Raw genomic sequence first — 24,279 nt, 5'->3', positions numbered from 1 at the left:
CATCCTGTTTGTTCAGTATTACAATATAATATAATATAATACAACACAATATAATATAATATAATATAATATAATATAATATAATACAACACAAATTAAAGCCACTACCTTTATGTTAAGTGAAGCCACTATGTGTAGAATTAGAAATGTACGCCTGTGACGCCACCCAGTGGTCGTATGGATGCAACACAACCAGAATCATTGTGGACCCTCGGGTGCCTTTAGCCGTCATTTTAAACATTTAAAGGCGTCTGTATGAAATATAATTATATATTCTGAATATAAAGACACCAAAGATTCATTTATTAACTCACAGATGCAGTTTTTCTTTAAGATATTTCTTCTGTTCAGAGCTGAACGAGAACAGTTTCTGACCACATTCAGCAATGAATGTTTATTTATTGTTTGTCTTTTATTATATTTCCATTTATAAGATCAATCCAATCCAACTTTATTTGTTAAGCACTTTAAAACAACCAAAGTTGACCAAAGTGCTGTACAGGAGAATAAATAAGACATCATAAATAAAAGACATTACAGCTCACATGAGGCGCAAAATAACATAAAATACAACAATAAAATGAAAAGACATAAAACATGAGTAAAAATAATAGCCACGCATTAAACAGCAATCAAAATAAGAAATCAAATCAAGTAAATAAAGTCGACATCTTACTCCGTGTCAAAGGCCACAGAGAAGAGGTTTTAAACTCAGACAGAGAAGAGGTTTTAGGTTGTAAACAGACAGAGAAGAGGTTTTAGGTTTAAACAGACAGAGAAGAGGTTTTAGGTTGTAAACAGACAGAGAAGAGGTTTTAGGTTTAAACAGACAGAGAAGAGGCCTGTTTAACGAGCAGAGGCAGATTATTCCATAATGTAATTAAATACGCAGCAAAGACAGCGTCCCCTCCGAGCTTCCAATCAGTTTCAGAAATACTTTAATCAATTATTAGATTGTACCCTACATTTACACTGTTTCAGTTTTACTTTGATCAATAGAATTAAAATGTTTCTGTTATAATGAAGATAATACAGTCTGAGTAGGAAGTTCTTATTCACCGGTTGTCCCTGAATGCGCCAGATGAGGGCTTTACTGCGCATGCGTTAGAAATGTTAACCGCTGTCGTTAGCTCGCTATCTCCGGTAACGGAAGCTTCTGCGTCTTTCTGTCTTTCTAATTCCACTTTAATTCAACTGTGAGCGGCTAACAGCGGCTAACGGCGGCTAACAGCGGCTAACGGCGGCTAACGGCGGCTAACCTGTTGTTAGCTTGTTGTTAGCTTGTTGTTAGCCTGTGATGGGGCTCATTTAGCTACAGTTCGGCTACAAGCTAAGCTAACAGCTGTCGGTAAGTTGCCATTAGTAATCAATAACCGTCATACCGGAGCTCTGTGCTGTATTTATAACGTCGTAGTAAAAAGGTTTATTATTATTATTATTAAGTAAATAAACTGTTTGTGTTTATGTGCTGCCTTCAAGTGCTCCTCGGAAACTCCGCTGTCCGAGTAACCGGTCTGATACAATCCTTTATTTATTTATTTATTTATTTATTTATTTATTTATTTACCGCCAGTTTTTATTCTGTTTGATCTATCAGAGTATTGATCCGTTATAGTCCGATCACTTCCTTCCACAGATTATATGTAACCATCGTAGTTCAGATATATTTGAATTCTGTATATAATATTTAATTCACTATAAACATATAAAACACCTGATTTTAAATTCAGTGATTGGCCCCACCAGCTTTACTTTCACCGTAAAACCCAAAGACCCGGATCCGCGGTGGCGTTAAGGCAGTGTGCTGGTTGAGTCCACAGGCTCTCAGGATGATAACCTTCGTGCTGATGGTGAACCGGCAGGGTCAGACCAGACTGTCGCGATATTACCAACCGGTGGAGCTGAGCCGGAGAGCGGCGCTGGAGGCCGACGTGGTCCGCTGCTGCCTGAGCCGCAAGAAGGACCAGGTGTGTGTCTGTCTGTCTGTCTGTCTGCCTGTCTGTCTGCCTGTCTGTCTGTCTGTCCGCCTGTCCGTCTGTCTGTCCGCCTGCTTGTCTGTCTGTCTGCCTGTCCGTCTGTCCGCCTGTCTGTCTGTCTGCCAGTCTGCCAGTCTGCCTGTCTGCCTGTCTGCCCGTCTGTCTGTCTGCCTGTCTGTCTGCCTGCCTGTCTGTCTGTCTGTCTGCCTGTCTGCCTGCCTGTCCGTCTGCCTGCCTGTCTGTCTGTCTGCCTGTCTGCCCATCTGCCCGTCTGTCTGTCTGCCCATCTGTCTGTCTGCCCGTCTGTCTGCCTGTCCGTCCGTCCGTCCGTCCGTCTGCCTGTCTGTCTGTCTGTCCGCCTGCCTGTCTGTCTGTCTGTCTGTCCGTCTGCCTGCCTATCCGTCTGTCCGTCTGCCTATCCGTCTGTCTGTCTGTCTGTCCGTCTGCCTGTCTGTCTGTCCGTCTGTCTGTCTGTCTGTCCGTCTGTCTGTCTGTCTGTCTGTCTGTCTGCGGTCCTGTAACGGTGCTGCTCTCTGATTGGTCGCAGTGTTCCTTTGTGGAGTACAAAGACTTCAAACTGATCTACCGTCAGTACGCCGCGCTGTACATCGTCGTTGGAGTCACAGACAGCGAGGTGAGTGAGGGAACCCCTAAAGGTTAAAGGTCGTCCTACAGCCAGTGAAAGGTCAAAGGTCGTCCTACAGCCAGTGAAAGGTCAAAGGTCGTCCTACAGTGACTGTTTGTCTCCTCAGAACGAACTCTCCGTCTACGAGCTGGTTCATAACTTCGTGGAGGTTTTGGATAAATACTTCAGCCGGGTGGTGAGTTCACTACATTTACCTTGTTGTTGTTGTTGTTGTTGTTGTTGTTGTTGTTGTTGTTGTTGTTCCCGTCTGATAACGGCGTTTGTCTCCAACAGAGCGAGCTCGACGTATCCTTCCATCCCACGCTGCTACTTCCTGTCTGTCTGTTTCCTGTTTGCTTTCTTTGACTCCGCCTTCAGATCATGTTCAACCTGGACCGCGTCCACATCCTCCTGGACGAGATGATCCAGAACGGACACATCGTGGAGACCAACAAGAGCCGCGTCCTGGCGCCGCTCACCGCCCTCGACAAGATGGCCGACAGCTGAGACTCAAACACAGGAAGTGATGTCACGGATCGTCAGACGTCTGAACTCTGGTTAGCATGTTAGCATGCTAGTTAGCAGTGTATAGTGAGCATGAACTCGACAATCAGCTGATTAAAGATTCACCCAGAAACTAATATTCTCCTGCGTCCACATTTATTGTCCACGGTCACCACAAACAACCGATACTACCTGGTTTCAACTTAGTCTGCACCAAATCAACCAATCAGCGACCTCCGGGGACGGCACCCCCCACTCTTCCCCCGGGCACAGGAGGGGGCCACAGGAGGGGGCCACAGGAGGGGGGCCACAGGAGGAGGGCCACAGGAGGAGGGCCACTAGAGGGGGGCCACTAGAGGGGGGCCACTAGAGGAGGGCCACAGAGGAGGGCCACCAGAGAGGGCCACCAGAGGGGGCCACAGGGGGCCACAGAGGAGGGCCACCAGAGAGGGCCACCAGAGGGGGCCACCAGAGGGGGCCACTGAGGGGGCCACCAGAGGGGGCCACCAGAGGGGGCCACTAGAGGGGGGCCACTAGAGGGGGCCACTAGAGGGGGGCCACAGGAGGGGGCCACTAGAGGAGGCCACCAGAGGGGGCCACCAGAGGGGGCCACTAGAGGGGGCCACTAGAGGGGGGCCACAGGAGGAGGGCCACTAGAGGGGGCCACTAGAGGGGGCCACTAGAGGGCGGCCACTAGAGGGGGGCCACTAGAGGAGGGCCACCAGAGGGGGCCACAGGAGGGGGGCCACTAGAGGGGGGCCACTAGAGGGGGCCACTAGAGGAGGGCCACCAGAGGGGGCCACAGGAGGGGGGCCACTAGAGGGGGGCCACTAGAGGAGGGCCACTAGGAGGGGGCCACAAGAGGAGGGCCACAGGAGGGGGCCACTAGAGGGGGCCACAGGAGGGGGCCACTAGAGGGGGGGCCACTAGAGGAGGGCCACCAGAGAGGGCCACCAGAGGGGGCCACTGAGGGGGCCACTAGAGGGGGGCCACTAGAGGAGGGCCACCAGAGGGGGCCACAGGAGGGGGGCCACTAGAGGGGGCCACTAGAGGAGGGCACATAGAGGGGGCCACAAGAGGAGGGCCACAGGAGGGGGCCACTAGAGGGGGCCACAGGAGGGGGCCACTAGAGGGCGGGGGCGGCCACTAGAGGGCGGCCACTAGAGGGGGCCACTAGGGGGACCATAGGAGGGGGGCCATAGGAGGGGGGGGGGCCACGAGGGGGACCATAGGAGGGGGCCACTAGAGGGGGCCACTAGGGGGGACCTAGGAAGGGGGCCACTAGAGGGGGGCCACTAGAGGGGACCATAGGAGGGGGCCACTGGAGGGGGCCACTAGGGGGACCATAGGAGGGGGGCCACAGAGGGGGCCACTAGGGGGGGCCACTAGAGGGGGCCACAGGAGGGGGCCACTAGAGGGGGCCACTAGGGGGACCATGGGAGGGGGGCCATAGGAGGGGGCCACTAGAGGGGGCCACTAGGGGGACCATAGGAGGGGGGCCATAGGAGGGGGCCACTGAGGGGACCACTAGGGGGACCACTGAGGGGACCATGGGAGGGGGCCACTGAGGGGGCCACTAGGGGGACCATGGGGGGGCCACTAGAGGGGGCCACTGAGGGGACCATAGGAGGGGGCCACGAGGGGGCCACTAGGGGGACCATAGGAGGGGGCCACTAGGAGGGGGCCACTAGAGGGGGGCCACAGAGGGGGCCACAGGAGGGGGCCACTAGAGGGGGCCACTAGAGGGGGCCACTAGAGGGGGGCCACTAGAGGGGGCCACAGGAGCCACAGGAGGGGGGCCACTAGAGGGGGGCCACTAGAGGGGGGCCACTAGAGGGGGGCCACAAGAGGGGGCCACTAGAGGGGGCCTCCAGCAGTGAGTCTCTGTAAGGCTTCAGTCAGCGCCGCCTCAGAGCCGACCTCACCAGGAGCTAACTGTTAGCACGTAGCACAGACCACAGGACTCCGCCTTTACTTCATACTTTGCAAACATTTTAATGATTATTTTTTTTGGAGCATACACATTTGAAAATATCTGTTTACCTCAAACTGCAACTTGAGTTAAATAAATGTTTATAATATACAAAGAAAATACAAGGGAGAGCAGAGCTTCTTACATTTTGTTTTCTTCTCTTCAGATGTGCCTCGCACACGCCCAGTGTTTCTGTCTCTATAGCTTCATTGTAAAAGAACACCAAATGCACTCTGACCTTTGACCTCTAACAGCTGGTCAGAAAACAACCCGAAAACTGTCGCACGCACACGGGAACAAAAAAGCAATAAAACAAAATAAAAACAAAAAGAGGGAGGAAGAGGAGGAGAAGCATGATTGTTGGGAGGAGGAGGAGGAGGAGCTGAAAACAGAAGCTACGAGTCAAACCAGGCACTAACAGGAGGAAGATGAGGAGGAGGAGGGTCCACACACACTCTCTCTCACACACACACAGCGGCTCAGGTGATGAAGGAGACGATGAAGGAGGGAGGTTAAAGGATGTGAGCTTCTCTTTAATTTTATTCTGCGACATTGATCCTCCTCCTCGTCCTCCGGCAGGCGGTCGCTCAGTCAGTCGGCTGGTTTGGATTGGCTGGCTGATCTGTCAATCACGCGGCGGGCGGCGAGACGGACTGGAGGAGCATGCTCAGTGTGGCGGTGGGCGGGCGGCGGTCAGTTGAGGTGGAAGCCTTTCTCCATGGTGGCGGCCAGCAGGCGCTCTCTCATGATGTCCTCGGAGGAATACTCGGGAAGCTTCAGGTAGTGGACGCACGTGTTGACTGATGGGTAACTGGAGTCGGTGGCGTCGACCTACAGCAGCCAATCAGAGTCACACAGCAAAACCATCAGAACATCAGTAACTACCACGTGACTTGAAGGGCGGCAGAGCCAATCAGAGAGCGACCTTACCTTCCTGACGATGGTGAGGCGGGGGTGGAGGTTGGCGAGGCCGCCGGGGGGCAGCGTGGAACAGCCGGTGGTGAACTGGAGGAACGCCTTCCTCTCGTCAGACGACATCCCGCACAGAACTCTGACGAAGCGCAGGAAGCCGGGACTGAAGGGACAGTTAATGAGTTAATAATAATAATAATAATAATAATAATAATAATGATGATGATAGACAGCTGTCTGCGGAGACGTACCTGTCTCTGGTGTAACCCAGCTTTGGTTCAGTGTAGTTGATGATGTCATCAGCAGTCCAGGAAGGTGATTGGTTGCCGCAGAGGATCATCTGAACCTCTTTGTGACTGAATGAGCTCAACTTCTCCATCGGAAACACTCGGTTGAAACCCTCTGAGGAGGAATTAATATTAATCATTTATAAACACTAACTGACGAGGACTGCACAGTGGGCCGTTACCATGACGATGTGTGTACATACCTCTGAAGGCCTCCATCTGCTTCTGGATGCCGGTGTGCATACACAGGTCAAACATCAGCTCCACGTACTCCTCCGCATTCTCCATGGTCACCATCTACACACACACAGACAGACAGCACACACACACAGACAGACAGACAGACAGACACAGTATGAACGTTAGGACTCGACCACATTACAACCCGACCACAGACGGTGTGAATGTGTGTGAAAGTGTTTTTTACCTCGTCGTCTCCGTTAGGTTTCAGGTCCACAGCTGAGAACCCGTGGACCTTTGAGGACGGACAGAACTGGAAGTTCAACCTGCAGAGACACAGACTCATTATTCACACAGACAACAACAGTGAGTGTGAGTGTGTGTGTGAGTGTGAGTGTGAGTGTGTGTGTGTGTGTGTGTGTGTGGAGGTGTGTGTGTGTGTGTGTGTGTGAGTGTGTGTGTCCCTTACCCAAGGTCCTCAACACTGAGGGGGGGTCCGGAGCCCAGCGGGTTCCTCAGCATCAGGTCCTGCAGTCTGGTGTTCTTCTCATCTTCGGATAAACTCTTACTGGCCAGAATCTGCCTCCTCTTCACCGCCAGCTCCTTCACCTCCTTCAGGAAGCTCGCCCTGCAGGAGGAAGAGGAGGAAGAGGAGGTCATGTACAGTGCCTGTGACCAGAAATACTCTCGATAATGAACGGCCGCTGTCTCCGCTCTCACCTGTGTGGGTTGACGAGCTGGAAGTCATCCCAGGTGAGGATGCCGTGGTACCAGGCCGGCGGTTTGGGTTTCGGGGGGTCCATAATGAACTCGGACTTGGAGTCCTCGTCGAAGCTGCCCACGGAGTACGTCTCCTGGCTCTCCTCGGTGGACGCCTCCGACTGCACCTCAGACAGCAGCAGGAAGGGCTGCAGGTGGGGCCGCTCGGGGTCGTGGCCCTGCGGCGAGCTGCGGGACTGGTACAGCAGCTTGCTCATGTTGGACTTGATGTCCCCCATGCAGAGCAGCTTGAAGAAGGGTTGAGAGATGGGCAGGTCCACCAGCCGGTTGTCCTGGATGCACTTGGCCAGGAAGACGCCCAGGAAGTGGAAGAGCTTGGTGATTCGCTCCAGCTCCTCGCTGTCCTGAGGGAATGGAGCCGGGAACAGGCCGCAGGAGCGCTGCACGTAGAACCCGGGAGGCTTCAGACCGCCGCCCAGGTCCACCTGAAGAGGAGACACAGAAGAGGCTCAGTGACTGACTGATTCAATCTGTATTGATCCAACTCATCCCACACTGACTGTACTGGACCTACGGCACAGCTCGGGACTCTCACCTGTCGGGACTCGTCGTCGGGGAAGTCGTCGTCACACAGCCAGATCCCCAGTGACGTCCTCTGAAACTCTGCAGCCACCAGAGCGTAAAACTCCAGAGTCGGGCCGAGACCTGTTCCCTCCTCACCCTGAAACTCCACCTGGGGACGGACAGACGGACACATGTTGCAGCCTCTGTAGTTTGATCACAGGTCGTCCAACTGAATGTGTCTTAAGTTCTATCTTAATATAAGTTATATATATATATATAATGAACGTATGAATGAGTCTACACGTAGCATCGTGTCTCGTCGACCTCTCACCTCCAGCACGGACTTCCTGTCAGCGTGCAGCTGCATTACGGACTCGGCCCACTCCATCATGGCTTCCCCTCGGGGGACTTTGACTCGCTCGTGTTTAAGCCGACCCACCCTGAACTCGCCGGGGTCGTCCCGCCGCACCGTAGTTGACGGCCGGGAGCGCTCCATGGTCGCCTCCCGCCGGTTCTGGAGCCACACGATCGCCCTGCAGACACAACCGGTTTGTTTTACACCTGTAGGGTTGGGTACCGATCCACCTTCGCCTGCAGTTTGTTCCAGTCACAGTGAGTCAGAGCACGAAGACTGTGTGATGCCACAGCTAACGTTAGAACCCTCCAGGTACGATGAAGGTGGCGATACTGACCAGATGTCCTGGTTAAATTTGCTCTCTGGATTTCAGTTTGGCGGGATTATTATGAAGCTTTATGCGACTTGAATACTGTTTACAGTGAAATATTACAGTGTACAAGCACTGCAGTAGTGAGGGGAGTTTACAGCTTTGATTTGTTATTACACAGAGAGAAAAGTACTGAGAAAAGGTACTTTTGGGTTCGGTATCAGTTCAGATGTGAACAGTACCGGCGTCAATAAAAGAAACTGATAAGTTCGGAGGCAAACGATTGTGATGGATCAGACAATTTGGAGCCGGTAGGAAGGTCGCAATCGTCTCATTTTATTATCTTTCCTTAGGTTTTAGGGGTTTTAGGAGTTTCCCACAACCTAACATGCTTTTAACTGAACATTTGTGTTTATTTTTAACTTATTTTCTTTGCATTTGTTGTTGTTTGTGTTGGGACTCACCTGGAGGCTCCAAACGCTGTGCAGGTGAAGTAGAGCTGTCGGGTCTCAAAGGGGATGAGGAAAGGACACTTGGAGGTGAGCTGTTCACACCAGTCAGGCAGAGCTCCGCTGGCCAGAGCCAGAGGCTCCTGGGAAACAACAACAAAGCGAGGCGTTAGCATCCACTATCACCTGCAACAACCACTGAGAACCAGCATCATCACTGATCGCTAACCCACTCTCTGCACAGGAAGCGTTTAAAACCAACTGACCTCGATCTGCTGAAGGATCTTGGTCGTGATCTTCTTGCTGGTGAACTCCTCTGGAGACGCGTTGAACTGCAGCTCATCAAAATCTGCACAAAGAAATAAATTAATCTCGATACAGAACAACAAACTACAGAGAAACCTCCCGACTGTTCGTGCTCCTGCGTCCGTACCCTCCTGCAGCGTGCGCGCGTTGGAGGTCGCGTCTCCTCCGATGATGTAGAGGATGCGCAGGAGCTGCAGGACGTCCTCCACCCCGCAGGCATTCTGGCTGCAGCCCGCCTTCGCCTGCGCCATCTCTCTGGCCACGCCCAGGATCTCGCTGCTCTGATTGGCTGAAACAGAGCTCGGGCTCAGACCGCCAGAACGACCCCCGACACCGATGCTGTGCTCACACAGGTCCTGGAGGAGGGAAAGGAATCAGGTCAGAGGTCAGGTTGCGAGTCCGCAGTCACACCAGATTACACCGTTTATTTTTTGAAACATTTGGGATTAAAAAGTGGATTTATCTCCTCAACCTGTCCGCTGTGACAGCTGTTGGTTGGAAGCACAGCAACCAAACTCCATTTAGAAAACAAGCATTTTAGGAGTTGTTTGCTTGTCGTCTTGCGTACCGACACGACAAAGTCTGAATTCAAACTTTTTACATGATGCCGTTTTCTAGCAACTATTTTAGGCCCATCCTGCCGCAGTGAGACTACGGAGAGTAAGAGGCGAGTTGTGTCTAAACTGCTGAAAATAAAACAAAAGCTGAATCCAGAATGACGTCCAGTGTTTCTCCTCCTGATGATGAAGATGAGAATATTGATATTCTTTTTCTTGGAGCTGTGATTCAGGTTTGTAAGTGACTCACCATCTTCCCGCTCTCCTTCTCTTTGTCAGAGTCCTTCAGCTCTCTGTACATTATCCTGCGGACAGAACAGCCACAATAAAAACTCAAACATCTGTGAAATGGCTCCCGTCACATCCACACCGTCCCTCCTCTTACGTGTACGTGGGCTCCCAGATGCGTCGCAGCTTGTCCGTCTTCACGGCTCCGTTGCAGGAGAGCTGCAGCAGCCGCTGGACGTAGTAGAAGATGGTGGACTTGTAGTTGGACAGAGGGAGCTCCACCTCGCGGGTCGTACCCAGTCCCGCCACCTGGAACACACACACACACAGTTTATTATTATTATTAAAGTCAACTCTGACAGAACAGTGTAATTGTTTTTAACTAGGTGCCCTTTAAGTTGTATGTCTGTGTTAGCTTGAGTTAAGTGTAATGTCTTGTTTGTGTTCTAGTACGTATAGTGTATGTACAGAGATTTGTGGTGTAGTATGTAACCTTTGTCCTGTCTTTTATGTATATATATATATTTTTTAAACTTTTTGCCGCCAGTCTTGGCCAGGACTCCCTGGGAGAAGAGTTACTGTAACTCAATGGGACTTTTCCTGGTTAAATAAAGGTTAAATTAAAAAAAAATTAAAAAAATATTGATTGACTGATTCTCCAGGTCTGAATTTCTCCCAAAGGAAAGATGAAAAACTCACAATCCCATCTTAAAATGAACACATTTAGATTTAGATTGTGAGACATTCAGTTGATATTTGGTTTTCTTACCTTGAGGGTGAGAGAGAGGTGAGGAGACGGGGCGCACTCCACCTCCTCCTGAACCTCCGAACGAGGAGTTCCTGACAGAAGACAAAGGAAGGCGTATGTGAAGTTAAACTTTACGACTCTTTCAAATATCTTTTGGATGTTTAGAATTTATCACTGTTAATATTTTTAGTTTAATTATTGGTTTTATTTTGGTTTTACTGAATTGTTTAGTTATATTGATTAGTAAACCAGGTTGGACTGAGGGTTACACAACATAACCTCATATTATTACTCTAATTAATGAAGATACATGCTGTGACTGCTTTGTTGTTGGTTTCAAAGAGTTTTAATTTGTATCATTAACATTTTACTGCAGTTTAAAAAAAAAAAAGAAAAAAAAAAAAAAAAAAAAAAAAAGAAAAAAAAAAGAAAAAATATTAAATTTGCTTATATATATATTATCCTTTTTATATATATACATTTTATATTTATATATATATATATATAACCTTTTATATATATATACACACTTATATATATATATACACCTTTTTATATATACATTTTATATTATATATATATATATTATATACACTTTATATATACATATACACTTATATATATACATATACACTTATATATATACATATACACTTTATATATATATATACTTTTATACATATAATATATATATATACTATAATTATATATATATACATATATATATATACTATACACTTATATATATACATTACATATATATATATATACACTTATATATATACATATACACTATATATATATACTTACACTATATATATATATATATATATACACATTATATATATATACACTTTATATATATACACATTTATATATATACACTTTATATACATTACATATATATATATATACACTTTTATACATTACATATTATATATTTAACTTTATATATATACATTATATTATACATATACACTATATATATATACATTACACTTTATATATACATTACACTTTTATACTTACACTATATATATATACATTACACTATATATATATACATATACACTTATATTATACATTACACTTTATATATATATATACACTATATATATATATATATACACACTTTATATATATATATACTTTATATATATATATATATACCTTTATATATTATATATATATATATATTTATATATATATATTATATATATATATATCACTTTTTATATATATATATATATATATATATATATATAACTTATACACTTTATATATATATATATATATATTTTTACTTATATATATATATATTATATATATCTTTATATATATACACTATATATATATATATATACAATATATATATATATATATATATATATATATATATATATATATATACACTATATATATATATTTTTTTTTTTTTTTTTTTTTTTTTTTTTTTTTTCTTTTTTTTTTTTTTTTTTTTTTTTTTTTTTTTTTTTTTTATATATATATCATTCAACATTTTACTGCAGTTTCAACTTAATAAAGGACTAATATTTGAAAAATGTCTGAGAAGGATTAGATCATTTAGATCAGATTTGATCATATACATATTATATATATATATATATATATATATATATATATGTGAGACAGGAGGAGGTGTGCGGTACCTGGCTGGGGGATCTCCAGGTCGGTGGTCTGCTGGACGTTAGTTCTTCCTGGTCGGGGGTCAAAGGCTGGGACCAGAGCAGAGAACTGCCTCTTCAGGACGAAGTCATCATCCCACGTCCTCCTGCGACCTCCTTTGGTCTCGTACTCCTCCTCCTCCTGTGGGACAGCCACACCCTCGTCACACCCTCTGACATCACTTCCTGTCGCTCACTACTTGAACTGCCACTGTCTAACCAATAAAAACACACAAGAGGGTCCATTACCAGAACCTCCTCGTACTCCTGGTCCTCCTGATTGTCGTCTTCGTTCTCGTCGTCGTCATCGTCGGGCTCCGGGAGGTCCTCCTCGTCGTCCAGCTCGGCCAATAGTGTGTTGGCGCGACAGCTGTCCAGGAAGTCTGCAGCAGGTTGGAAGAGAGAGAAAGAGAGAGAGAGGAGGAAACAACGTCTTAAAACACAGCGCTTCACATTATTATTATTATTATTATTATTATTATTATTATTACTACAACAACTTGCAAACGCTGAGAAGAGAACTTTAAAAAGAGCTAAAATAATAACAGACAGACTGAAACACAATCAATTAAAGCTGTTATCAGAAATTAATATTAATTAGTTTATAATCACCAGCAGAAAATAATGTTAATAAGTATGATATTTTAATATTTGTGTTAGGAAGCAGGTTAGTTGAAGCAGACTGTCTGTTCTCTGTGTGTGTGTGTGTGTGTGAGACCAACCATAGAGAGAGAACTCAGCCTCCTGGCCCGTGTCGCTCTCGCTGGACGTGGACGTCAGGCTGGTCGTCAGGGTGTTGCTTAGCAACTGGCCCACCGACAGACCAGTGGTGGCTGTGGCTACGTTATTGCTGCTGGTTACTATGGAGGTTGACATGGTAACGGTGGAGGTGGTGCCAGTGGTGGTGAGGTTAGGAAAGCTCTGAGCGCCCATGAGAGGAGAAGCTGCAAACAAACAAACAAACAAACAAACAAACAAACAAAGGGCGGTTAGTTTGTCAGAAACCAAAGAGACGAAGCAGCGGGTGAAGCTCGTTAAGCTCTAGTCAGCTGACTGGAAACAGCTGCTGATTGGTTGGAGGCTCATGCAGACCGGAGCACCCGCCCAGTATCAGCTCTCAGGTCCAAATCAACCTCAGTAACACCCATAGAACCCATCCAGGATCCCCGGAGCTCTTTAGGACCTTTAACAGACTGCAGGAACCAGAGCCTGGGAGCCGGTTCCACTGTGTGCTCCGGCAGGATCCCGGGACCGGTTCTGGTTCTGATACTGAGTAACCAGTCTAAAGCCCTTCACTGATTGGTTAAATATAAAACATTATGCAGCTCATGTTCCTATTAATTATTATTAGGAATGTGCATCTTTAACATTATTAGACTTTAACGATTTATTGTTTCCAACCTTAAACAAGAGTTTGATTCTGAGGAGAGTTAAACCCTGAAAGAGGACCGACGGTGAGAGGGGAACAGGATCGATTACTGGATCAGATATCTTTCAGATTATCTGTATTATTAACATAAATAATGCCTTTTTATTAGTAGTATTATTTATATTTTGTATTAATAATGTGAATCTGCAGAGTAATCAGTAATTAAATAAATGTAGAGGAGGAAGTATAAAGCATTGTACCGTCCCTTTAGTAAATCAGTATCTGTATCAGTGTGCAGCAGTAACCAGTTTAATGCTGTTACAGTTAGTAAGTACTGATAGTTAGTACAGACTGCATCAACCAACAGGACACAGGCCCCGTTTACCTTCTGTCTGTTCATCAGCAACGTTCACCAGCTCACTCACACTGACTGCTGCAGTTCATCTACTCACTGACAGTGCAGTAATATAAAGTAATGTAAAGTAATACAGTGTTTCCTCTAGGATTTTTTTTAGCAGTGGGGGCAGGCCTGTCCGAACAACATGCAATGTGAGCGGCAGCCAACGGGGGGGCATTATGTCGGCAGGATCATTTAAAAGGCAACCGTGAGTACATTGTGCATCTGCCCCATTTCTGATACCGTGGTGGCAGAAATTTAACAGCGGCGGGCCGCCGCTCCAAAATCAACATAGAGGAAACACTGTAATATAAGTACTCACTAGCAGTGCTCATCACGTTCCTGCCCAGTGTGTTGGTGTTGTTGTCGCTGCTGCTGCGGCTAAGGTTCATGTTGTTGGTGGCGTTGGTTCGGGACATGTTGGGCGCGCGGCGGACGAAGGACTCCATGAGGCTGGCCTCCCGTGACGACAGGTTGGGCACGCTGGCGCTGGAGCTCATGGGAGCACCGGCGGCCAGCAGGGAGCTGACAGACAGACGGGCGTTAGCCGCCGAGCACAGGGGCCTCTGCGAGGGCACGTCCTTGCTGGATGACTCCGACACAGAGCTGACGTCGGGGGAGCTGACACTCACCAGCCCCATGGAGATAGCCGCTGCCGGGTCGGTGGTCGCTGTGGACGAGTCCTTGTTCCTGGCTTCATCGCCGGGGGCTGGCGTGTCGGCGGTGAGCGTGCCGGAGCTGGATGCCGAGCCGGACCCGCCCTCCGCCGCAGAGGACAGCACGACGATCGGCTCCTGCTGCAGTCCGTCAGAGCCGACCCCAACCCCCATTACTCCTCCCACCCCAGAGCTGTGATCGAGCAGCAGCCCCTCGGCCCTCCTCTCCAGCCGCAGACCCCCCGCGCCCGGCAGTCCGGCGGAGGAGCTCAGGCTGATGTCGGAGGAAGAGGCGACGCTGCAGACGGAGCTGCTGCTGCCCTTCCTGCTGGACGAGCTGGCCCCGCCGAGCGACGCGGCCCCGCCCTTGTCAGGACAGTTATTTTTCACCAGGCTGCTCCACGACTGCTGCTGCGAGGAGGACGAGGTGGAGGAGGACGAGGACGAGGTGGTGGTGGTGGTGCCGCCGCTGGCCGCCGGCGTCACAGAGGGTCCCACCGTGGAGGAGGCGGGGCCTGAAACAGTGGATGAGACAGGTTTGGGTGACGGCGCTGTGGCAGCCGACTCAGGGTCGTACCCTGGAGCAAGCTTGAGGTCAAACTTCCCTTCAGCGCCCATACGGTAAGAGTTAGAGCCGCCAGCATCCCAGGTTACATCAATCCAGCCTGGATGGACAGAGAGATAGGAGGGAGACGGACGGATGGATGTCAGAGACCCGGCAGAGAGAGAGAGAGAGAGAGAGAGAGAGAGAGAGAGAGAGAGAGAGAGAGAGAGAGAGAGAGAGAGAGAGAGAGAGAGAGAGAGAGAGAGAGAGACAGACAGAGGGAGGTAGACAGACAGCAGAGAAGCAGCTTACAGTCAGAGCAGCTCCACACAGCTCCACACTGGACCAGATAACTGCAGTCGGTGTGAAATCAAACTGTTTGTCCTAATCATTATCTATGAAGAGTCTCGTGTCTCTGTTTGGGACAACTGCTCCTCTCGTCAGAGGTTTATTGAACTCTTTAATGGCGCTAATGTCCTACAATGGGTGATAAACCTCAATACTGGATCAATACTGACTGAATATTAGTAAGAGAAGTAATATAATAATGGTTTCCAGTCAGGATCCCATCAATACAAAGAATAAGAATATTTGAACTTTTATGTTCGAAGGGAAGAAATAGGGTCGGCTGTTTACATTGATCGACTTTATAATCTTAAAACCTAAAAATAAAAGAAATGACTCGAGGGGATCTGCTGTCTAACAGACACTGAATAAAGTTTTCAACCTGAGGATTTCTTACTGCAGTAACTAACAAGCTGAAGGACTGAATCTGAGCCCACCGCCACCGACGGTTGAACAGACGGGATCTGCTGCTGGAGGACGGATACGGCCATACTGACTTTGAACTTTAACAATTGCAGCTTCTTGAGATTTGGATAATATTTTGGATTTGTCGTGCAGCCCTGATATAGTTATTCTGGCACATTAATTAATAAAGCACTGAAATATCTAAAAGGTGGTATTAGAAATCAATAAATAGTCCATCACCGAGACTAAACTTTGGCCGTAACAGATCATTAACTTTATTTCCATTTTTAAGGATGTTCTTTCTTTAAATAAATCTAAATAAATGAACCAGCAGTCTACAAAGCTGCTGTCACATGGTGCATTAAAATACCTACAACCTATTATTGTACATTTAGTTTGGTATTAGTTATTTATCTATAAATATGCAAAGCATATTAATGTTACATTGGGAGGGATGGTCTGATCTGTGTCGTGTTTTGGTCCAGGTGGAGCGATGAGAGAGAAAAATATGAACACAGTCACAGAAAATGACAATCAAAGCAAAAAGTAGAAAATATTTCTGGCAAATGCGAAGCGTCAAAGCCACAAAGAGGAAAATTAAAACTGAAACAACAATAATCCTGGTTTATGATTTTTAAATGATGAATCAACAGAGCTGCTGGTGGCGCCTCGGATCGCCGACAGAACTTCAGATCTGAATCAAAACACAGAAACACCGAGAGGAGCGAGAGGCAGGGAGGAAGAGGAGGAGGAGGAGGAGGCGGAGGAGGAGGAGGGAGGAAGGTGTTTGTTACTTCCTGCACGAGCACAAATCAGAACTTTTATTGAGATCTTTCTAACAGGCAGCAGGGGGCAGCTCCACTCTGATAGTATTGGGTCTTATGGAGAAGTTTCCTGATGAGTTTATGGTCGACGATATAACAGGTTATTCTTTAGACCTCCACAAGGGGTCGCCAAAGATTTACGGGGGGGGGGTCACGAGGCCTTCTTCATTTTTAAGGGGTGTAAGAAAAAATATACACAGTAGGCTGATATCTCTATTTCATTCATTAAATAAAATAAAAAACTTAATTAAAATTGTTATCTTAAGCTCAACGTTGAAGACCTGAACACACAGAGATATATTATATATTCACAGAGACTGCTCAAAAACAGCCTCGTCCTGAGTTAGAAAGGTTCACACAACCAAAAAGATAAGAGAACAAGGAGAAAATACTCTATTTTTCAAAAAAGAAGCCCAATAAGTCCGATATGAAGATTGTTGAGTAAAATCCGACAACACTTTGCTACCTTGTGATTGACAGCTCATTCTCAGTGAGTCTGTCCAGCTCCACACACCAAACTCAGATCAAACTGTCAAACAGTGCTGATCAGATATGGATCCAGATTCTGTTGTTGACTATTTCTCTCCTCAAATCTGTTCACAAACACATTTTACTGTTTATGGAATACCAGATCCTGTGTGAGCAGGCGAGCCGCCATCGTTTGCTCGTTTGCTGCTACAGACGAGTGGAAACAGAAAGACTAACAGTCGTCACCCTGCCCCCCCCATCCTGGCAGCTGACTGTGAAACCTCAGCACAGACAGATGTGGTGAGGGGTGTTAAAGGTCGAGTGGAGGAAAGTTCAGGGAGAAAAAGGTTAATGCAGAACGGTTCCTTCCTTCTTACAGGAACCTGCTGAGTTCAGATCCTGTTTCGTAGAAAGACGCCGACTGTGAGCAGATATTTCAACAAGCAGCTCAGTTTGTCAGTCGAACTTAAAATAATTTGTTCCTGAATCTGGAGGCAATATTCTCAAATATTTATATTCATTTAGTTTTGTCTGGGTCACGTCTTTTACCTCAAGTCTGGGTCGATTCGCTGATTGCAGCAATTCAATACGTTTTATTGTGATGTGTTTTTATTAATACTAGTGTGAAACTGTTTCAATGTCTGATTTAACTGACACACGTCAGTCGATACACTAAATGTGGAAAATAAAATACTAGTTTTTAAGAATAATAAACAAAATATGAAATATAAATAAATATTCTTCTGGGAGTTTTGACTCTTTAAGGTTGCCGTATCTGGTCAGTAGCAGAAGTTAAGAGTTAACCATTAGTTAGCAGAACACACAGAAGTTCTTTAGAGATACAAGACAAATCTTGTTCTCTAGATTTAAGAAAACATATTTGTTTGGTACAGACCCCAAAAATAATTTCCACTAACAAGATTTTAATGTTTTTTTCAGTGAGAATTACATTTGTGGTGCAAAAATGATCGTTCCCATTAATTGCTAATCCATGTAAAATCTATCTAAATAATTTTAATATGATGTTTGTACCATATCGGGCAGCTCTATTAGCATTATGACATTATGAAGTCAGCAGCAGTTAGTTTCCACAGAGAATAGGAAACCTAAAAACCCCACACACCTACTACACTTGATTTATCTTTGCACGTGTTTCTTCTGTTAAAGTGTTTCAGACTTTCAGACTTTGATCTAAATTTAAACAACTGAGGCTTTTGCACCAAAATGTGAATTCTTAAATTCAGAACTTGCTGGCACAAATATCTTCCCCCAGTTGATCCTCAGAGCAGAAACATGGAGCCGGAGCCCTACAAAGAAAACCTTGAGGAGAAAATGTTTAACATGAATTGATTAAATAGAGGTTGACTGTTTGTGACTCCACCCGGTCGTCTGACGCTGCAGGAGGAACAACACGTTTTTATTTTTCACTATCTGCCGTCTGCTCCGGTCTTACCGTTGTGAGCCTCTCCGGTGACGGTGCCTTCTCCGGCCGGGTTGCCGTCCTGGTCGCGCCACTTCCAGTCGATGCCGCGGACGACCCGCGCCCCCGGGACAATGTATTTCATCACCTGGGAACGAAACAGGCGCCGCTGGCGACGAAGGTTCGCCTCCGCCTCCTTCACAGCTTTACCTGAGGGGGGAGGACCGAGAGAAAGGTTTTAGGTAGCGCCTTTGGCAGCCACTGTAGTTTCTACTATACATTCAAAAGGCCGAATCGTCCACAGTGGTCCTTTAACAGAGAGACGTAAAGTGGATGGCGGCCTTACCGAGCTGGTCCTCACAGACGGCGGTGACGGTGCCGTACAGTTCGAGTCCGGACAGAGACAGGTAGTGAGTCTGACCGCTGGCGTTCTTCCCCATCTGTTTGATCCGGATGTGTCTCCACCCCTGCTTCTCCTCTTTGGACGGGTCCAGAGGCCACGTGGCCGTCGACCTGACAAACACACACAGATAATGATTGTAGACGTCAGTTTCAGGATTCATTAATTTGTTTTGTTGGAGGCAAAATTCTTACAGCCGATCAATTGATCAGTTTATTGGCACAGGTCTTACCCCGGTTCGTTGAGGCTGCAGTCGTCTACGTGGGTGTAGAGAGTCGTCCAGTTCTGGCCATCCTTCGACACCTGAAACACCCAGTTCCTCAACGCAGAGCGGCCATAACCCCTGCAGGAGGAGGAGGAAGAAAAACACTATTAAATGTATTTGATTTTGTTTATTACCTGGTGTCTCAGAGTGTAGGTTGGTTTGTTTTATTACCTGGCGTGTCTCAGGGTGTACGCTGAGGGAATGACCCAGAGGCCGAGGTCGACAGCGAACCAGGCGTTCTTGTCGTCGTTGGTGTGGCAGTTGAGGGCGGAGCTATCCCGACTCAAGATGTCCTCCAACCTCCCGTAGGGGAGGTTCCGCCCCTCTGATGATGTCACCACCACCAGGCCGTAGGCAGCGGGATTTACCCACTCATAGGCCGTCCTGAGTGGGGCAGAAATGAGGTGTGATTAGATTAAAATCCAGCTGTGATGATCAAACATATTTAATAAGTCAATGAACAGAGAAAACTGACCAGGTTTAATTTGTCTGGAATATCAGACCAAAACTACAAGCTGCACAATATATGTGCCGTTTAAAGTCACCACACAGAGCATTGTAAAGTAAAAGGATGCTAGAAAAGGTCCTCAGTTAAACAGCAGTCATAAATAATAGTAAATATAGTTTGACTTTAGCTCCTTTAACTTACTTGGCGTTGGTTCCAACCCAGTAAATGATTCCATTCTCGTCAAAGTCGTGTTGGTGTCTGAACGTGAAGGTCTGTCCCTCCCTCAGCTTCCTCACGAAAACGAAGGATGAACGCTCAAAGTCGTACCACTGTTTCGCCACCTGGAGGACGAAGAGGTTAAAACTGAACCGAGCTCTCCCTGAAATGAAAGCTGAGTGCATTTTAATCTGTGTTTATCAGTGTATGGCTGGTTGAGTGTTCAGCGAGTCCTCACCATCTTCAGCAGGTACTGCTCCAGAGACTCCACGGTAGCGAGCGGTTCCATCTTCAACATGCGACCCGTTCGGTCGATCAGAGCCGTCTCACCAGGCGCTCGCTCCAGACGGAACCGCAACCTCCTCGTCAAGATCTGATAAAAACCCAAACACTTTCCATTTAGACTGTCCTTCAACAAACACCTACGCACCAAAAACAGAGCTGGATCCAGAGCACAGCGCCTCACCTGCAGGTTGTATGAGGACCCTGGAGTGTCGTACAGGTGCAGAGGTAGACGTTCTATTGACTCCAGGACAGCTATCAGTTTACGGATTAAGGCAACAGCTGGTCGGCTGTAAACAAACACAGTTACGTTCAGCTGTAATTCTTATGAAAACATAACTATGATTATTATATTCCATTTCTGACAATAGATCTTCTTGGTGCACATTTTCAGACAGTGATTGGTCAGTTTCTCAGAAGAATTTAAAACCATATTAAAACTCAGTGGAACTGAGAAATGTTACTGCCTGATATGAGTTGGATTTAGTTTTATTTCTATTTAAAAATAGAAACTGGTGTGTGCCGTCTGGGCCACCTCTCCCTCAGAAGACCATTTCAATCTCAGACTTCCTGTGGTCTGGATTTCAGATCTTCAGAGAAATATTGATTATCTGTATTTAGTTTAGTGACATTGTGTTCATTCCCAGTGAAACTCCCTGACTGTAGGGTTAATCAGAGACCCTGTGTGTGTGTGTGTGTGTGTGTGTGTGTGTGTGTGTGTGTGTGTGTGTGTGTAGGGCCTTTACAGTTAGGATGTAAACATGTCAGCAGGTGTTTGTCGCCGTTACCTTTCATCATCTTCATTCTCGCTGAAAGCCGCCTTAAATACATTGATCCTCTCCATTAAAGGCTTACAATCATGTTTCAGGTCCAGTTCCACACTCTGCACACAGACAGATAGAAGAACTCACGTTACATCCAACGTCTCAGCGACTTCACTCATGTTTTAAGGTGAAGACGTGATATACTGTGGCTTCGGTGATGGATTTAAAGAGCAGCACTCACATTGTTGAGGACGGTGAACAGAGCCTGGACCAGGCCACTGCTACACATCTCGTACGGAGAAATCGTGTTTTCATCCTTCAGAACTACGATCAGGTTCTCCAGAGCCGTTTTCATCAGGTCCCTCCATGTGTTCTCCCCCTCAATACACTGTTAATACACAAAACAATTAAACAAACAAAAGAAAATCACACACACACAACATAACAAAATTAACATCTACAGCACGACTTCTAGGATCCTGGATTAACTCCAGAGTGTGTTTCTGTACCTGTCGGTTGGTGTGCAGCTCCCAGGCGGACTCCAGCTGTGTGGAGATGTTCCTCAGAGTGACCACCACCCCTCTGGGCATGCTCTCTACAGCTTTGAAGTGATCGTCGTACAGCTCCCTCGCCATGCTCTTCACCTTCTGCTTCGTCTTCTCCAGCTTCGACTTCAGCTTTCTGCCTCGCTTCCCCGTCCAGCCCGTCACAAACTCTGAGCCTGCACACGCACACACACACAAATACACAAACGCCAGACGTCAACATAAATCTACAGCAGCAGTGCAGGTGCTGTGTGTGCATAGTGCCGTATGATATCGTTGATCATCAGTTTCTTTTAAATAGACTGCAGGGACACAGTGGACTGCCTGGAACTGGTTTCTAACTGGTTTCTATGTCTCAACAAATGATCATCTCTAAATAAGAGACTCACAGCCTTCCTCAAGGATCCATCTTTGAGCCACTACTTTCTAAATATACAGAGTTTCTGCAGGTTTTTAAGACTTTTTAAGAGCATTATGAACCATACTGGCAAAAAGGTACAAAGGATATGAAGGAAGATCAGTGTTGGTATACGTCAGTTCTGTTTTGTAGTTGTTAGTTAATATGATCAATAAAAATATTTCCCCAGAATCAAATTTAAGAGACTGAAAAATGAAACTTAAATTAAGTTTTTTTCATAAATCCAATCCATTTTTAAAACCTGTCCAAATCATACTTAAGTCTTTTTAAGACATTTTTAGACCCTGCAGACATGAATGAACCCGTCATGGTGAGTATACTAATGTCTGCTCAGTGTTCCATCAGTCATGTGACATATCAATATACAGCTGTGTAATTCATCAATTACTTTCTTCTTCAGTGGAACCAGTTTCTGTTATTTCTAATACAAAACCAGTAATTAATCTCCAGCGCACAGCAGAGTTATTATAGGTTAGATTTTATGTGTTTTTATGTGCTGTATCAGGTTATAATGTGAAGAGCTAATTGTATGTTGTTGGTACTTTCTGTTCAGCCAGGTTGTGTAGCCGTTTCACAAGTCGAAATCAAGCTTCTGTGTCAATTAAAATAAACCGTAACTTGCTAGCTGCTTCTGGTGTGTATTCAAACTACAAGATTTTAAACTTTCCATAGGTTTTTGAGTTAATGTTGATGTGTTGCTGTAACAGCTGCAGGAAGAGTCGTGGATCTGCTGGGAAATGCTGAGACACACCCAGTGAGGTCTCGGCGGTGAAGGAGTGTTTGGTTCCTCTGTTGGACTCGAAGACGAAGCCCGGCAGGTCTTCCTTCAGGATGGTGGCCTGCTGTCCATCTGAGTTGTGGATGGCGATCTCGCCTTCCTTCAGGCAGGTCAGAGACCAGTTGCCCACCGTCAGCTTTGTGGGACCCACACTGGACAGGATGGGCTGACTGGCTGTTACTGGTTTCACCTGACTCCTCGCCCGCTGCAGCTTCTCCAGGAACTCACTGCGAGACTCTGCAGGAGGAGAGGGAAGGAGATTGTTCACAACAACACAGGAAACTGGAGGTAAATAAGTGCGGTGTGTGCGTGTTTGTTATCTGTACCAGAGCTGTCTGACCCTCCCTCTGGACTCCCACTGGAGTACATGGTGGCCAGCTTCCCGTCCAGGATGAACCTGAACCAGCCGTTGGAGCCGTTGGAGAGCTCCAGCGCAGCAGCATCCGACCAGATGTAGAGACAGTCCCTCCCTCTGATAATGGACCAGTCCTTCCAGTGATACGGCTTCCCCTGCTGGATCTCCCTCGCATCCTCCTGCACCTCCTCCTCCTGCCAACAGGGACAGATGGTTCAGTTATATGCACTCATCCTTTTAAAGAACATCTTATTTTTATTCCTTCTGGGACATCAAAACTGCAAAAACGTGTCTCTGGCACAAAAACGTTAATATTCCAAGTTTTTCTTGACGCTACAGGACAGCACTTACTTACAGCTGTGGTTAACATCACTGTGCATGTATTTATCAACCACAGCAATCATTAACCGGCTGTATGAGTGTAGATACTCAATGCACAAAAGATGCCTGCAGTCAGTTCCACTGCATCTATTAAACCCTGTTAAATACAGTTTATCCTACCAACAGTCTCTCTCTCACACACACAGTTACTCTACCTTCTCTGGTTTGGTTTCGTCCTCGTTCTCGTCATCAGACGCCGGTCCAGCCAGAGTGGACACCTTGTTGATGACTCCCAGTCGAGCCAGCTGGTCGAGGAAAACGTCCCCACCTTTATCCACCAGATCTCTGATGATCTGCAGAGCCAGGAGGTGACCGTCGTCGTCGTCCTGAGACACAACCATTGTGAGTACAGTTAGTTCCTAATTACAACTACATGACAGATTAAGCCGGAAGGTTCTGTGAATAGAAGCTTCACAGAAGAATTGTGTAAGTGTGTGTGCGTACCTCCTGGTCGAGGACAGTAGCAGTGATCTCCACCAGCACAGTGGGGAGGTTGTGTCCTGTCTCGCTGTCACACACCTCCTTCAGCAGCACTTCACTGCTGTAGTGAACCATCTTCCTGATCAGAGCCAGACTGGCTTTCCTGAACACACAAACAAAACAAATACACACCCAGCTGTC

The 24,279-nt window shown here is 46.6% G+C and overlaps 2 protein-coding genes and 1 long non-coding RNA gene across 5 annotated transcripts in view; 2 read left to right on the top strand and 1 right to left on the bottom strand.

Annotated features, from left to right (window-relative positions):
- The first annotated feature begins 1,073 nt into the window (after positions 1-1,073).
- ap4s1 (adaptor related protein complex 4 subunit sigma 1) lies at positions 1,074-3,242 on the top strand. The gene is made up of 6 exons (XM_051399090.1): positions 1,074-1,348; positions 1,821-1,967; positions 2,524-2,610; positions 2,729-2,797; positions 2,896-2,907; positions 2,980-3,242. Exons 2-6 carry the CDS (start codon positions 1,830-1,832, stop codon positions 3,106-3,108), a joined length of 435 nt encoding a protein of 144 aa, XP_051255050.1. The 5' UTR covers positions 1,074-1,348; positions 1,821-1,829; the 3' UTR covers positions 3,109-3,242.
- A 1,833-nt stretch (positions 3,243-5,075) lies between these two features.
- The window catches only part of hectd1 (HECT domain containing 1), a 32,082-nt gene continuing 12,878 nt past the window's right edge, over positions 5,076-24,279 (bottom strand). Inside the window, exons 12-44 of one of the 3 annotated variants that reach the window (XM_051398857.1) lie at positions 24,103-24,241; positions 23,814-23,984; positions 23,249-23,471; positions 22,896-23,159; positions 21,691-21,902; positions 21,423-21,569; positions 21,206-21,300; positions 20,602-20,707; positions 20,374-20,508; positions 20,121-20,260; positions 19,643-19,855; positions 19,439-19,549; positions 19,153-19,319; positions 18,840-19,016; positions 14,467-15,465; positions 13,101-13,322; positions 12,628-12,761; positions 12,364-12,520; positions 10,715-10,785; positions 10,103-10,254; positions 9,968-10,022; positions 9,288-9,516; positions 9,121-9,203; positions 8,870-8,997; positions 8,072-8,273; positions 7,772-7,909; positions 7,177-7,661; positions 6,926-7,084; positions 6,704-6,782; positions 6,480-6,573; positions 6,241-6,391; positions 6,008-6,152; positions 5,076-5,908 (exon numbers count right to left, since the gene is read on the bottom strand). In XM_051398857.1, coding sequence (XP_051254817.1) covers positions 5,771-5,908; positions 6,008-6,152; positions 6,241-6,391; positions 6,480-6,573; positions 6,704-6,782; positions 6,926-7,084; positions 7,177-7,661; positions 7,772-7,909; positions 8,072-8,273; positions 8,870-8,997; positions 9,121-9,203; positions 9,288-9,516; positions 9,968-10,022; positions 10,103-10,254; positions 10,715-10,785; positions 12,364-12,520; positions 12,628-12,761; positions 13,101-13,322; positions 14,467-15,465; positions 18,840-19,016; positions 19,153-19,319; positions 19,439-19,549; positions 19,643-19,855; positions 20,121-20,260; positions 20,374-20,508; positions 20,602-20,707; positions 21,206-21,300; positions 21,423-21,569; positions 21,691-21,902; positions 22,896-23,159; positions 23,249-23,471; positions 23,814-23,984; positions 24,103-24,241 — 6,121 coding nt within the window. In that variant the 3' untranslated portion in view covers positions 5,076-5,770. The remainder of the gene's footprint in view (positions 5,909-6,007; positions 6,153-6,240; positions 6,392-6,479; positions 6,574-6,703; positions 6,783-6,925; positions 7,085-7,176; positions 7,662-7,771; positions 7,910-8,071; positions 8,274-8,869; positions 8,998-9,120; positions 9,204-9,287; positions 9,517-9,967; positions 10,023-10,102; positions 10,255-10,714; positions 10,786-12,363; positions 12,521-12,627; positions 12,762-13,100; positions 13,323-14,466; positions 15,466-18,839; positions 19,017-19,152; positions 19,320-19,438; positions 19,550-19,642; positions 19,856-20,120; positions 20,261-20,373; positions 20,509-20,601; positions 20,708-21,205; positions 21,301-21,422; positions 21,570-21,690; positions 21,903-22,895; positions 23,160-23,248; positions 23,472-23,813; positions 23,985-24,102; positions 24,242-24,279) is intronic. The other 2 variants (XM_051398859.1, XM_051398860.1) reach the window with 2 other exon arrangements.
- On the top strand, positions 6,704-7,281 carry LOC127362856 (uncharacterized). Its single transcript, XR_007884596.1, has 2 exons — positions 6,704-6,826; positions 6,885-7,281. It is a non-coding gene; the product is annotated as an uncharacterized LOC127362856 (long non-coding RNA).

Source organism: Dicentrarchus labrax, unplaced genomic scaffold (assembly GCF_905237075.1).
Source record: "Dicentrarchus labrax unplaced genomic scaffold, dlabrax2021, whole genome shotgun sequence".
Classification (NCBI taxonomy): Eukaryota; Metazoa; Chordata; class Actinopteri; family Moronidae; genus Dicentrarchus; species Dicentrarchus labrax.
This window is presented reverse-complemented; position numbering and strand designations above follow the sequence as displayed.